The 14,533-nt window shown below is 53.9% G+C and overlaps 1 protein-coding gene across 22 annotated transcripts in view; it reads right to left on the bottom strand.

Moving 5' to 3' along the window:
• Positions 1-14,533, bottom strand: part of NFASC (neurofascin) — a 105,853-nt gene that overhangs the window by 34,367 nt on the left and 56,953 nt on the right. For 12 of the 22 annotated variants that reach the window (XM_039912716.1, XM_029068706.2, XM_039912708.1 and 9 more), the window contains 9 exons: positions 13,065-13,189; positions 12,114-12,158; positions 10,765-10,866; positions 10,168-10,365; positions 9,155-9,225; positions 7,779-8,001; positions 5,716-5,831; positions 3,569-3,773; positions 1,148-1,270 (listed from right to left, as the gene is read on the bottom strand). In XM_039912716.1, coding sequence (XP_039768650.1) covers positions 1,148-1,270; positions 3,569-3,773; positions 5,716-5,831; positions 7,779-8,001; positions 9,155-9,225; positions 10,168-10,365; positions 10,765-10,866; positions 12,114-12,158; positions 13,065-13,189 — 1,208 coding nt within the window. The remainder of the gene's footprint in view (positions 1-1,147; positions 1,271-3,568; positions 3,774-5,715; positions 5,832-7,778; positions 8,002-9,154; positions 9,226-10,167; positions 10,366-10,764; positions 10,867-12,113; positions 12,159-13,064; positions 13,190-14,533) is intronic. The other 10 variants (XM_039912710.1, XM_039912718.1, XM_039912719.1 and 7 more) reach the window with 3 other exon arrangements.

The following is a 14,533-nucleotide window of genomic DNA, read 5'->3' as shown; positions in this document are numbered from 1 at the left end:
GAATCTGCCCCGTACAAGAAAGCCACTCAATCATCTGGGGACAGCTTAACTACAGCTCTCCAGCTTCAGGGAAGACCCCTGACTCCATCTATTCCTGGCTCTTGGGGAGCCCCTCAACTGCCACGTGGGACTGCAGCGAAGTCCTTGCCCCACATGGGGATCGTAGTCTGAAAACCCCATTTTTCATGTGAGGTAACTGAAGCACAGAGAAGTGAAGTGACTTGAACAAGGTCACACAGCAGACAAGTGAAGGAGCCTGGATTAGAACCCTCCTACCAGGGGACTGATCCTATCACAGTCCAACATGCAAGAATTCAATGGCTGAGTCTGCCCGGCCCAAGGTTGGGGGGATTCCGACAAGCATCTGAAAAATTCTCTCCATGTTGACTGCCCGGCTGACCAATTCAGGCTAAAATGCTCATATGTCTTGTGGCTAAGGGACCAACTCGAGTTCACCAAATGAAAGCTGCTCAGGCTTCCTCTCCCCCGGGAGTCACAGACCCACCCATTCCCAGGGGCTTTCCCCTCTTCAAATTGGGTCTAAATCCAAATTTCTGACAAGTTAAAAAAAATAATTTTCTCCACCTTCCAAGCAGAGAGAGGGAGAATGAGTCCAGGATGAAGGTGGGGAAACCAGGGCAGGAAAAGGGAAGTCTCCTGGCTCTCCTCTTCTCCCTGATTCTCCTATGCAATCAGCACCACAGCTCAGGTGGGAGCTCAGGATAATGTGAGACTCCTTTGAAACCTAGTGGTCTACTATAAAGAGCATGGGCCTAGGAGTCAGAGGACCTGCGTTCAAATTGTGGCTCTGCCTCTTGTCTGCTGGGTGACCTTGGGTAAGTCACTTAACTTCTCTGTGCCTACATTGCCTCATCTGTAAATTGGGGATTCGATTCTACTCCCTCCAACTTAGATGGTGAGCACCATGTGAGACAGGGTCGGTGTAGAACCTGATTAACTTGAATCTACTCCAGTGCCTAGTACAGTGCTCTGCACATAGTAAGTACTTAACAAGTAGCATGACTATTGTTATTATATTTATTACAACTACAGCCCTGAGTTTGGCCAGCTCCCAGGGAGGCTGTCTTCTTGAGGGCTGTTTGTTGGGGGCAGGGGGGAGGAGACAGACAGGGGGACACAGACATACAGGCCAAGTATTTGAGATGGTAGCCGGTCAGGATTCCATTGGGGTGCTCCGGTTGATCCCACTCCAGGTTGATTGTCTGCAGGTTGGGCTGCCGGACTCGGAAATTCCTGGGGGCACTGGGTACTTGGGGGAAGGAGGGGAGAGCGGGGGAAGTGGAATAGGAAGAGAAGTGGGAGGAGAGGTTTGGGAGAAGAAAGGGAAGGGAGGAGAGGAAGAGAAGTGGGAGCAGGAAGAGGAAATGGAAAGAAAAGGAAGGAAGAAAGAAGAGAAGGAGGGAAGGAGGAGGAGGGCGAGGGAGGCAAGAAACAGAAATAAAACACAAGCATGAAGGAACCAAGCCACAGCATGGAATCTCCCACTGGCTGTGCCCCCCAAACCAGTGACCAATGAACTCACCACCAGCGACACAAGCACAGTACCTGCCGCTGCCAGACTGCAGAGCCGGAGCCCCCTGCTCCAGCCCTCTGGGTTTAGCTAACACTTTTCCATTGCAAGGTTTCGGAGTCATCAATGCAAGGAAGTTCTGGAGCTGAACTGTCTGGTGGAGGGGCCCAATCCCAGATTCCTGAAGCAGCCAACAGAGGCTGGAATACCTTCCCACACCAGCGAGGCTTCGTGCCTGCTCTCGCCCCAGAGGGAAACCACGTAAACAGGACCCCAAGACCCAAACAGTGCCCTCGGGGCCAGGTGCTCTGTTCTTCTCTCCCTGTCATCCATCTAGGCATGGAATTCTGGATGCTACTTGGCATCCCTGCTTGTCCCCTCCATTCCAGTGTCTCACAATTCTAGAGAGAGGTTCTTTCTAAAGGTTAACTTTAATTCTTCCTGCTGCACTTGCAGTTTGTTCTTTCCCCCTCCTTCTCCCAGTGGGACTCTTGGATTATTTCCTCCTGCTCCGATTTCCCAACCCAACCTATACTTAAGATCTGCAGCATACTAATTTGAATAACATGTTGGTTTCCAGCTCTTAGGAGTCCTCCATTCAGATTTTTAAAATATCAGAGATTTCTTGCCCTATGAAGCTGTTCTCAAACTGACTGGAGAACGGGATTAAGGGTCCTCGGAAATAGCCACCTGCCTATGCACACAGTGAGGTCTAGAGAGGTTGAGAAACTTTACAAGGACGCTCAATACATCACGACGGGGACTGGAACTCAGGGCTTCAGTCCCTGGACCAGGCACTGTTTACCCTGAGTTCACGTTCTAGGGCTGAGTGAGGCTCACACCTCTGGGACCTCATCTCTGCTTCTGTATGTGGAAGAAACCAATGTTGCTGGTCAGTCACTCTGCAGATTCAAGGGGAGAGACAGAGACTATGGTGAGTCGGGGAGAGAAAAAGGAACTGGTGTGGAAGAGACAGGGACTGTCTTGGGGAGAGAGTCAGAGACCATCTGGGAAGAGATGTAAGGGCCATCCAGAGGAAGAGAGATAGAGACTGTTCGGGGAGAGAGAGATAAGACAGTCCAGGGGAAGAGAGACAGGACATTCCAGGGGAAGAGAGGCAGGGGCTGTCCAGGTGAAGAGAGGCAGGGGCCTTCCAGGTGAAGAGAGACAGAAGTCATCCAGGGGAAGAGAGATACGGACTGCCTGGCAGGGGAGAAACGGACTGACTGGGGAGAGAGAGATATGAACCGTCTTCTGGGGGAGAGACAGAGTCTGTCTGGGGAGAGAGAGGGACCACCTGGGGGAAGAGGGAGAGAGCCACAGACTGTCCAGAGGAAGGGGAGAGAGATGGGGACTGTCTTGGGGGAGGGGGAAGAGACAGGAATCATCCGAAGGAAGGAGGAGAGAGGGACTGTCGGAGGGGAAAGGGGAGAGAGAAAAAAGGATGATCTGGCGAGAGAGTGACAGTGACCATCTTGGGGGGGAGACAGGGACCACTTTGGGCCGGGGGTGGGGAGAGAGGGACTGTCCAGTGGGGGCAGGGAGAGGAAGGGAGACAGGAACTGCCCAATATCAAGTGCATAATCCTGCCTCACACTCCTGGCCTGGGTTCTTGCTCAGGGTCTGATGAACAGGCAGGTCACGTCAGCCAGGCCTGACAGGGTCTATTCAGCAAAAGAAGCCATGATGCTTGGTCTTGAGATCCCGGTGAACAAAGTTGCTTCATCCTCCTGCCGTCGGGCCGTTCCTGGACCCCAAGGTGATCATGTGGTCTGTGACTGGGAAAGCCTGGTGGTCAGTCAGTGATGTCATCAGTGCTGGGCCATTCCAAGGAGGCCTGGGCAGCTCCGTCCTGGAGCTTTGCTGGGAGAGTCACAGAAGGGCCTGGTCCCTCAATCCAGCTGATCGGCGAGCAGAGGTTTACTAGGTGCCCCCAGTGCCGGGGAAATGGGCCTGTGCCTTCCTGGGCCAACAGGCCCTGCTGTGACGTCACCGGCTGCCACCTCCTGACCCTTCCCAGAGAAGCCCTGGACCTACCTCCTTCCGGGGTTGTGAACTCCCTGACTTCACTGCGGGGCCCATCGCCTCTCCCGTTGACCACGACCATCTCCAGCTGGTAGTTACTGTAAGGGTACAGCCCAGACACCACACCCCGCAGGCGGTCTCCGGGGAAGCTGGTCCACTGTTTCTTGGGAGAGACCCGCAGATGCTTCAGCAGGCTACTTTCTCTCCAGAAATACGCCTTCGGGACAAAAGCAGGTAGGGTGAGGAGCCTCCCATAGGGCACACGGCAGGTGGATTAGTCATTAGTAGGCAGCTGTTAGTCGGTGTTTCTCTTGCATTTCTCATCCAGTCCCGGAGAAGCGAGGTGCTGGGGTTCCATAGGTGGGCCCGTGGGCCAGGGGGCCGTGGAAATGGCCATTTGGGTTCTCACCTCAGGTGAGCAAGGCTTTGGGCCGGTGAGTGGAACGGTCTGACGATTTCATTTTGAGGAAGGGTGATTGGGTGAAACATTTATGTATGCAATTCGGAGTGCTTCAATACAAGGCCGGGGTGCAAGAAATGCCAAAGATAACTCGGGTTAGCGTGGCCCGGGACCACAGGCACCCCAGAAGCCCACCTTGGTCACCCTTTGACCTAGGGTTCAATTAGTAGGCCGTAGAACAGAACCACGCATGAGGTTGAATGGGATTGGGTTATACCACCAAAAGTCTGAACTTGGAATGAAGCTGATTTGATCCTTCAATATCACATACTTCCCCTTTCTTGGAGAGCTTTAAAGAAGGTAAATAGCCACTCAGCTAAAATGCCATCCTTCCTGCAGGCAGTCAGCTAGACAAGATGACCTTCTGACCAGAGGACTCTGGGATTATGACCTACTGGGGGCCCAGCATGACAAGGAGAAATATCCACGAATGTCCAATTCTGGTCAGGGCTAAAGATGGATGGTCACCTGAGATCCAGATCATGGGTCAACAAGGCTGCTGCTTCCAAGCGTCTCCATCTGGCCTTGGCGGGGATTAAGTCCAGACTTTGGTGGGGAATGCCAAGGACCGTTCGGGGCCTCGCGGCTCTGGCCAGTGAGACAAAGGAGATCTCTTATGAAAGTCGGGGAGGGAGGAGGAGTGAATGAAAGCACAAGCAGGCTTTGGGTTAGGAATCTCCCTTTGCTTTCCAAGTTCCTTCCCAAACTTTTCCACAGATTGTACTTACCAACCTCCCTCTCCGCCCCCTCCCGGGACCACTCTCCATTACCTGAGGTAAGCCGTCAGGGACATCATGGATCATTGATATCCTCAGATAACCCCAGAAAGTAATCATTCAGGTTCCCCTCCCCTTCTCCCTGCAGAGAGACTAGCAAGAAACAGTTAGGGTCTAATTGTAGTTTTGTCTGGTCTCTCTGTTCCTACCCACTTTCTGGAGAAACAATGGGAGGTCAAGTGGTTGACAGCCATGCAGAAGGAGGGAGAGAAAGTAATAATAATAATAATAATGTTGGTATTTGTTAAGCGCTTACTATGTGCTGAGCACCGTTCTAAGCGCTGGGGTAGACATAGGGGAATCAGGTCGTCCCATGTGGGGCTCACAGTCTTAATCCCCATTTTACAGATGAGGGAACTGAGGCACAGAGAAGTTAAGTGACTTGCCCACAGTCACACAGCCGACAGGTGGCAGAGCTGGGATTCGAACTCATGAGCCCTGACTCCAAAGCCCGTGCTCTTTCCACAGAGCCACACTGCTTCTCAAGGAGGGAGAGAAAGTGACAAGGCAGATGCCAGGTCTATCCCGAAACTGGTCCGGTGACTCGGGAATCTGCCACAGTGGCCACCTTATCAAAGGATCCTGGGACCACAATATTTTTGTTTAGCCTTTTGGAAAGCCCAGTTGGAGGTGAGCTTAGTGGTGGTGGGAAGGCAGAGTGGCACGCATCCAGACTGCATGCTGTGCTACCCTGTCCCCGCTGCCATTACACAGTTAAGCGCACACGTGCCTAGCCCACACAGCCTGCATCACATCACACGGCCCCGAACTGGGTCCTCGTGACATTCTGCTTCCTAGAGGTCCCAGCACCTGCTGGACCCCTGAAAGCCCTGCTGGCCCTCCCTCCTTGGCGCTGGCTGCCCGGCACGGCGCTGGGTTAGATGGACCACTGGGAAGGGTGCTGGGGATCGCCCAGTGCTCACTCGGTACTCCTTCAGCTGGCCCTGGACAGTATCGGGGTACACACGGTTCCATTGCAGGCTGACCGCCGTGCTGTTCAGGACGCGGACTTTAACCTCAGTCGGGGGCGCCTTGGGATCTGGATTGAGTGGGGGCAGAGAGCAGATGCCAGTTATGTGGTTGAGGGGCTGGGCTCTGGGGCCTCCTGGGAGATCCACTGACCTGGTCCAACGTGAGCTGCTCTGTGATGATGAGCCCTCCCTACAGCTCAGGGACTGCTGTCTTGCCCAACCCTGAGCCACCCCAGCCCCCTGACATGTCCAACCCAGGATGAGCCATTGAGCTAGAGTTGTTCTTTTGGAATTAGCCACCCATTGGTCATCTCCTAGAAGCTTGCTCCCAGCCAAAGCCAGGACCACAGGGTGGTTTCCCTAGGACACCAACACACTTGTCCCTGGAGGTCCTCCCAAAATGCAGGTCCCCACACCAGCCCCAAGAACTAGAAATAGAGCTTATTGGTCTTCCCCAGACACAATGGGGTTAGGGGCACACTATGGTACCTTGGCCCCAGCAGGGTCTGCCCAGTTGCCAGCCTTCCCCACCCTTGACCCCGTTTTGCCGCAGCAGAAAAGCCAGAGACCAGTTTGGGGGGGGGGTTCATCTGAGGACCGGGGACCCCAGTCCTCCCTCCTGCTGCCCCCCAGCCTGAGTTGACCAGGCCACCTTCCTGGTCCAGCCATGCTACTGGGGTCCTCAACTGCCATGTTGCCTTGTCTGTGCTGCTTTCTCCGGCCCAGCCTTCCCTCCTGGGCTGGACATGGTCTCCGCCGGTTCTCAAAGCCAGCAGGACCCCTCCACCGGCTGGCCCAGCCCTCCCTGGGGCATGTGAACCCCAGACAGAGCCTCGAAGAGCAGCAGAAGGGACCCAAGACCCACTGAACACCTCAGCCTACCCAGATCAGAGCGTCTGAGGCATACCGCAGTACCGCCGGGCCCAGGGGACGGTCACCTGCGCTTGCCTGTCTCACCGAGATTTGCCTTTTGGGGTTTCTGAGGCAGGGTTTTCCGTCCACTCCTCTTCCTCACCCTCCTTCTTCTCTTCAGCTTTCTGTCACTCTTCTGCAAGACTCTCCCCAGCCCCTCGCATCAGAACCCGACATAGCAATGGGTGAGGCATAGGTCCGAGTCATAGCCCGGCAGGGACTCTTCCTGGCCCTCTCCCTTCTGACTCTGGAGCACAATCCTCTCTCCAGTCGATCCCCAGAGGGGAACTTCTGTCCTGGCCTAGTGTTCAAGCCAGTTGGCATAGGGGGCACACAGTTACCCTCCCAACATGATGCACTCACACTCCAGCACCCACCTATAGCATACTCTTCCTGCCCATTTGCCTATTTCTAACCCACCCCCTCCCACCCCCCTCAGAGAACCCTCCTTCCAGTCCCCAAGGCCTGAGCCCCTTTACCCGCAATGGCCCTCTGGGGTGGCGGGTGAACACTCTGGTGATGCAGCTGCTCTAAGCAAGGGCGCAGGTCCCTCCCCGGTGTACCTAGGCCCAGATAAGCTGCTCAGCAGCAACTTCACGTGCCTTCTTCTGCTTGGTTGCCCTTCCGTTGCAGGGATCGGAGGACCGGGTGGGGCCAGAGGGGAGAGGATGAGGCCAGAGGCCATGGACAGTTCCGGGTGGCCAGAGGGCAAGGTGGGGGTCACGTGCGGTGGGCTTGGGTAGGGTTGGATGGGGTCAGAGGACACAGAGTGGGGCTGGTTGGGGCTGGGATGGGGCTGAGCAGGAACAGACTGGAGAGCTCCTTTATGGGCTCTTCCCTCCTCTCTGGCTAGCAGGTGGTGCAATGGGGGACCCAAAAAAACACCCCCCAGGGCTGCCTCCTGTCTTCCCTTCCTCTCTCTGGGCCCAAACCCAGCTGCCCGTCTGCCTGACCTCTCCAGCTGGCTGCTGACCCCTCCCACCTGTGGTCCGAGGTGACAAGTCCCACAGCTACTGCCCTCCAGACGGCTGTGGCGAGCCCTTCCGACGAGCTTCCGGGCTCCCTTGGGATCGGCTCCCGGGAAGCCCGGAGGCAGTACTCACAATCTTCTCCCGAGTAGCCGAGGATGGTGTCAGGATCGGGGCCCTTCCCAAAGTCATTCTCCGACTGCACGCGGATATCATAGGGCACGTAGACGGGCGTCTGCCACACCACGTAGCGGTTGCCCTTCACCGTGGCGTTGCTCCAGCTCTCGCGCGTGTCCCGCCGCCGCCACTTGACGATGTAACGGAGGTTGGGGCCGTAGGCCTGGGTGGCGTTCATGGGCTGTGGGGGTGGTGGAGGGAAGGCAAGGGCGTGGGCTCGGGGTCACCCCCTTCCCACCCCCGGTTTGCCTCAAGGATGGCTCGGCTCTGCCCGTTCTGGGGGATTCTGTCCCACTTACTGGTCCCGCTGCTGCCCCACTGGCCTTTGGGAAAACCGGATGCCCATCCCGGCACTGAGCATGGACTGCTGAGATTTAGAAAGGTAACTCAATCCAGCCCCCGACACTGGGTAGGCCTTTCCCCAGACCAGCTCCGAAAGCTGGCCTCCTTCCCCCTACCCAGGAGCTTTTCCAGGACGGCCTGCTTTTCCAGGTGGCCTGAATTCTCACAGTGTCATGGCTAGAACGAGGAGCAGGAACAAGAAACTTTCTCCTGATAATGAGGGTTGGCCTGGATGGGGCATGCCACCAGAGCGTGGAAAGAAATGGATGGGCCCATGTGGATGATGCCAGACTACAGCACGGGATTCTCCTTTAATCCTCACCCTACCCCTACAACTCTTATGTACGCATGCATATTTTCTGCTGCTTTTCCTATCTGTCATTTATTTAACTATCTGTCTCCCCCACTAGATTGTAAGCTCCATGAGGGGAAGGATCAAGGTCTATCAACTCTTCTACCTGTGTATTCTCTCCCTGAGCTTAATATAGTGCTGTGCACACAATAGGCATTTTAAATAAATACTATTACTATTATTATACTCTCCCAAATGCTTAGTGCAGCACTCAGTAAATTCCATTTATTGATTGGGCCCAAGCTTTAGTTTTGGAACACCTTAAAGCACTTAGTAGGTGTCAAGCAATCTTCTTAATGCCCAACCTAAGCCTTTTCAAACCAGCTGCCCTGCTGCGCGGCCTATTCCCTCCTGCCTCGCAGCCCATTCCCTCCTGCCCAGGCCTCAGGAGAACACTCAGTCCTCAACCACCTAATAGATTCTCAGGCCTATCTCCCATTACTGCTATGCTTTTTCCACATCCTTCCTTAACTCGCAGTGTTCATCTTTTTCCTTTTGCTGAGGGAGAGAAGACCCGACCACCCTTCATGGACACCGGGACACTGGAACCAATGAGATGGCCCACAGGAGGCATTGGTGTCCAAGTGTTCTGGACCAGGTGAGACTACAGGAGGGTCGGCTCACTGGGGTGCTCACTCACCGTCCATGAGATCTCCATGTTGTTTTTCCTGCTTCCCACCCCCTGGACATCTGAAGGGTTGGCCTCTGGGGCTGAAATCCAAATGCACAAAATACCCTTGGTCCTCAAGCCCAAGAGAGAGAAAGACCGCAGAAACCCACAACACCAAACCACACTCAAGACCCCTCTGGCTCCAACCCTGCTCCCCAAAACCTACAGTGCTCTCTGATGGGTCTGTGGACTGTAAGCTCCTTATGAGCAGGAAGTGTGTCTACCAATTCTGTTGTGTTGTTCTTTCCCAAGTACTTAGTACAGTGTTTTCTGCACACAGTAAGCGCTCAATAAATACCACTGATTAACTGAAAGGGGAACGAGGGCGATGGTAGGGATGGGAGAAGAGTGGAGAATGGGGGGGGGGTGGGGGACCAGGGATGGGTGTGGCCTAGTGGATAGAGCATGGGTCTGGGAGTCAGAAGGACCTGGGTTCTAATCCTAGCTCTGCCACTTGTCTGCTGTTTGATCGAGAAGCAGCATGGCGCAGTGGAAAGATCATGGGCTTAGGAGTCAGAGGTCATGGGTTCTAAATCCAGCTCCGCCACTTGTCAGTTGTGTGAATTTGGACAAGTCCCTTAACTTCTCGGTGCCTCAGTTACCTCATTTGTAAAATGGGGATTTAAAACTGTGAGCCCCATACAGGACAAACTGATTATCCTGTATCTACCCCAGCGCTTAGAACAGTGCTCGGCACATAGAAAGCACTTAACAAATACCAACATTATTATGATTATTATCTTGGGCAATTCAGTTAACTTCTCTGTGACTTGGTTACTTCATCTGTGAAGATGAGGATTAAGACTGTGAGCCCTAAGTGAGGTAGGGACGGTGTCCAACCTGATTAACTTGTATCTTCCCCAGCACCTAGAACAGTGCCGGACACAGAGTAAGCACTTCACAAATACCATTAATATTATTATTACGTGTCTGGAGCGCTAGTGGTGGGGGTGGGGGGGAAGGAAAAGCCGAAAACCACTCACGGGCCCCGCTGGTCCTGTAGCGCTCAGAGGGGAGGCTGGGAAGGCTGCTCCCCACCTCGTTGATGGCGATCACCCGAAACTGGTAGTTGACGTACGGAGAGAGCTTGAGGACGGCTGAGTTGATGCTGCCTGAGAACTTGGAGAGATTGTGCCATCGGCCTGGCTGGAACTGGTCTTCTTCAAACTGGACGATATAATCTGCCCCAGGGAATATGAAACTAGCATTATGGATTCTGTGAACACTGCTCCTTTTCAGACCTTGACAGGCTTTCTCTTCTGGGAGCTCATGGTTGCTTCCAACATTCCTGACCGATAATTCTTCCATTGAACATAGAGGGAAACTGAGGCCCAGAGTGCTAAAGGGCTCATGTCACCCAGTGTAGCACCGGGAACAAGTGTCATAGCAACTCTATTGTACTGTGCTCTCCCAAGAACTTAGCACATATAAGTGGTCAAGAAATACCATTGATTTATTGATCAGGAACCCAAAGGAGACCAAATGCTTCTCTGAATGACTAGGTGGGTGACACAGGAGGCCGGCCTGACCCGAAGCGATGTCCTGCCCCCATGCCCAGAGAGGGGAGGGGCCTCACTGACCTGTGATGGGACTGTTGTTGTCATCCCCGGGGATCCAGGTGAGCCTCACGCTCCGCTCAGCCAGGTCAGTCAGCTCCAGGTCGCGGGGCCGTTCTGGCCTCTCTAGCAGCAGAAAGCAAACAAACTCCAGCACACTCTAGAGGGATCCTGGGGAACTGGGGAACACTTCCCTCTGCCCACCCCAACCCTCCAACTGGGGGAGTTGCCAGCTTCACGTCAGGCCAGGTGGGTAGGCTGAGCCTGGGGTAGAGACTTTCACCCCCGAGGCTGCACAACTGCCAACTCTCCTTCCTTCCACCTGGCTTTCTCCGCTGGGCCAAGGAGGGGACTGGGGGGATGGAACAGAGAGAGAATATCTAGGTAGGAGAAGGGCGCCTGGCAGCAAGGTGTGTGGGATCTGACAGAGGTCTCGACCCTGGTAAAGGAGAGAAGAGCAGACAGGAGGAGGGAAATGGGGCTGACGTCTCCCCTCACAGTGCCCCATGGAATCAGGTGGCTCTCCAGGTGGCAGAACCAGAGAGGTTCAGAACAGCACTTTGAAAATTACTTCAGCCTCAATGGCCCGAGTACAGAATCTAATTTTTGGTTGTAGTCAGGGTGATATGCAGGAGCCCAGGGGTTACTAGTTCCTGGTCAGGGCCAGCCCCAGAGAAGACCCTCCCAGGGATGGGAAGTCAGTCAATGTTTAGAGAAAGAAGGTGGTTGACCAAACCAGAGAAACAGGAGAATCAACTCGTCATGAAAGCCCTATAGCTTCCCTCGTCGCCATTAGAGGCCTCTGTCAGCTGGCATGATACTACTCGGTAGGCGGGGGCTCCCCTAAACCTAGCAGTCACTACTGGGGTCTCTGAAACCCTTCCTCTCCCTGTGGGCCTTGGCTGTGTAGACATCAGCAAGTGTGAACCCAACCATGAAATTGGGTTAAATCAAGCCAGTTCACTGGAAGGGGAGCTCAGATCTCAAGGATCTGGATTGACTGACCACCCCCCCCCCCCCGCCCCGATTCCCAGATATATCAAATCCAAAGGCCCTAGTGGATCCCAGCTGGCCAGATAAAGCATCCCACCCTTCTGCAATTGGATTCCAATCCTCGATTCGGAGGGGGGCTCCCCCAAATGCACCCCATACTGCAGGGAGAGGGAGCATCCAGGAGGAGAGGAAGGAGGATGTTGGACTTTAGTTTGAAGCAGCTTCCCCAGGCTGCCCCCTAAAACCGGGGACTAGCTGGAGAGGAAGGTCCTTGGCCATCAGGTGCCCTTGAACGGAGCCCCAACTTCAGGACCGTCACTGGCTCTCCTATCAGAAGCCCCGGGAATTCCCGCCAGCCCAGAGGGATTAGTGTTAATTACCTTTGGGTAAGACGGCCATACGGTTAGTTGGAACAGACTGAGTGGCTGCAAAGGGAAGACGGGGAAGTTAAGGGGGTTAGTTGCGCTGTTAAGTTTGTCTAGGCAGAGGAGATTCGATTCAGATCCTTAGTTTCTAGCTTCCCCTCAGCTGGACTTGCTACAAGCAGCCCTGGGCATGGAGACTGCTGAAAAAATAACTGGGTCTGCTTTTACCAACCCCCTGCCCCCCGTTAAAGCAAGCTCCTGCTGTTTCCCCCCGACTCTAAAAGGACTTCACATCAAAGCCTCCCATTCCCATCTATTTCTCATCTCCCCAGAGGATTAGGGGAGAGAGATGGCCTTAGACCCAAAACAGGAAACCTTCCCAAGGGGAAGGGGAGTGACATGGTCTAAAAAGGCCACTGAATGAGAAGGGAGCCCTCCTTTCCCGTAGCTTTTGAGACATAGGTTGGCTAAACATCCTCCTGGAAACGGGGATGGACTAGATGATGTTATACTTCCCGGGGAGGGCAGGAACATGGACCGAACAGATAACTGACTCTTGCTCAGTTCACAGAAACTAGTGAAGAGGAGGTTGAGGAGGGCCAAGGCTCTAAATCACCACAGGATGACAAACACAAAAGTTGTTCTTGCTTTCTATTTAAGACCGCTTAATAGTTAATCAGCTTAGTTGTGTGGGGTTAGCAGGAGAGATGAAAAGAAAATTCCCAAACTAGAAATCCCTCCCCATGCCCTGTACCATCCACCACCTCAGATCCATCTTGATGTCCAGCGAGGGCTCCAGGCAGCCGGTTGCTGTTCTTAAGAGATGGGAGCTACCCGACTCTGAGATTTCAGAGACACACTTAAGGCCTCCTCGTGAAGTCTTTCTAAGCCGGTCTGGCTCCTAAACTTCCCCTGTCCGAGTGCCGCCTCTCTTGAGCCCTTTATACTAGATGCATGAGCAGTTACCTAGGACGGTGAGGTAAGCCTTGGCTACGGCTCGGTCCAGTTCCGTGCTGGCTTCGCAAGCATACAGGCCTTCATCCCGCTCGGCCACACCCAGGATCGTCAAGGCCTCATCCTCCTTCTTCAACCTGCGAGCATTGAGGGAAGGGGTCCGGGTACCCAGAAAAGATCAGCCACTGGTGGGCGGCCCCCGCTGGACTGATCTGCTCCCTGCTCAGAGGGCAGGAGGCCGTGGAGAAGGGGAAGAACCTCAGTGGGGAATTTCCATTGACTTTAAAGCTCTCAATCACCTTGCCCATTCCTATCATGCCTCGCTGATTTCCTACTACGCTCACATCACTCCTCTAATGCCAACCTACTTACTGCACCTTGATCTTGTCTATTTCACTGCTGACCCCTCACCCACATCCTGCCTCTGGCCTGGAACTCCCTCCCCCTTCATAAAATATGACAGACCACCACTCTTCCCAACTTCAAAGCCTTATTAAAATCACATCTCCAAGGGGTCTTCCCCGACTCACTCTCCTATCCGCTACTCCTCTTCCTTCTGCATTGCCCTTACATTTTGATTTGTACCCCATATGCACCCCACCCTCAGCCTCACAGCACTTATGAACATATCCATAATTTATTTTAATATCAGTCGGACTGTAAACTCCTTATTGTCAGGGGACGTGCCTACTAATTCTGTTATACTGTATTCTCCCTATTAGATTGTAAGCTCCTAATATGGCCCATTTTGATCAGAAGACTCACTTCTGAGTCTCATGCTGATTTCTGAGATTCCATTCTGTCCCAGAATTGTCTAATCCGGGACATCACCTCTGGCCAGGGAGATGGGATGGGAAGAAAGAAGGGGAGGAGAAGGAGACTGCCCAGTTTCCTTCTCCTCGTCCTCTGCAGCAGATATTAATGATGTCATCCCTTTTTAATGGCATTTGTTAAGCACTTACTATGTGCCAGGCACTGTACTAAGTGATGAGATAGATACAAGCAAATCACACTGGACACGGGCCATGTCCCATCTGGAGCTTACAATCTTAATTCCCATTTTACAGATGAGGTAACTGAAGCACAGATAAGTTAAGTGACATGCCCAAGGTCACACTGCAGACAAGTGGCAGAGCTGGGGTTAGAACACAGGTCCTTTTGATTCCAGGCCCGTGCTCTATCCATTAGGCCAACCTGCTTCCCAGCCTGCCATGACTTTATCTGCTCTGACTCTGGCTAGGGTGGAGCAGGGATAAGTCCTGGATTTCTAGCCAAGCCGGAAGATTTTATGGTTTTATAGCCCGACAGGGTCTGGCCCAGGGAGGGCAGCCGGCCGCTGGACCCCACAGCTATCCCTCAAGTTGTGGAGTGGCCCAGGCAGGATCCCGGTTGACCTGGCCTGTCCTGGCCAGTGACTTCACCCATGCTGCCAGGCGGAAGGAGTGGAAGGCAAGTGGGGGTGAGTTTTGCCTCTTTTCCCT

The sequence above is a fragment of the Ornithorhynchus anatinus genome, chromosome 7 (genome assembly GCF_004115215.2).
Source record: "Ornithorhynchus anatinus isolate Pmale09 chromosome 7, mOrnAna1.pri.v4, whole genome shotgun sequence".
Classification (NCBI taxonomy): domain Eukaryota; kingdom Metazoa; phylum Chordata; class Mammalia; order Monotremata; family Ornithorhynchidae; genus Ornithorhynchus; species Ornithorhynchus anatinus.
Note: the sequence above shows the minus strand (reverse complement) of the source record. Positions and strands in the feature narration are given on the sequence as shown.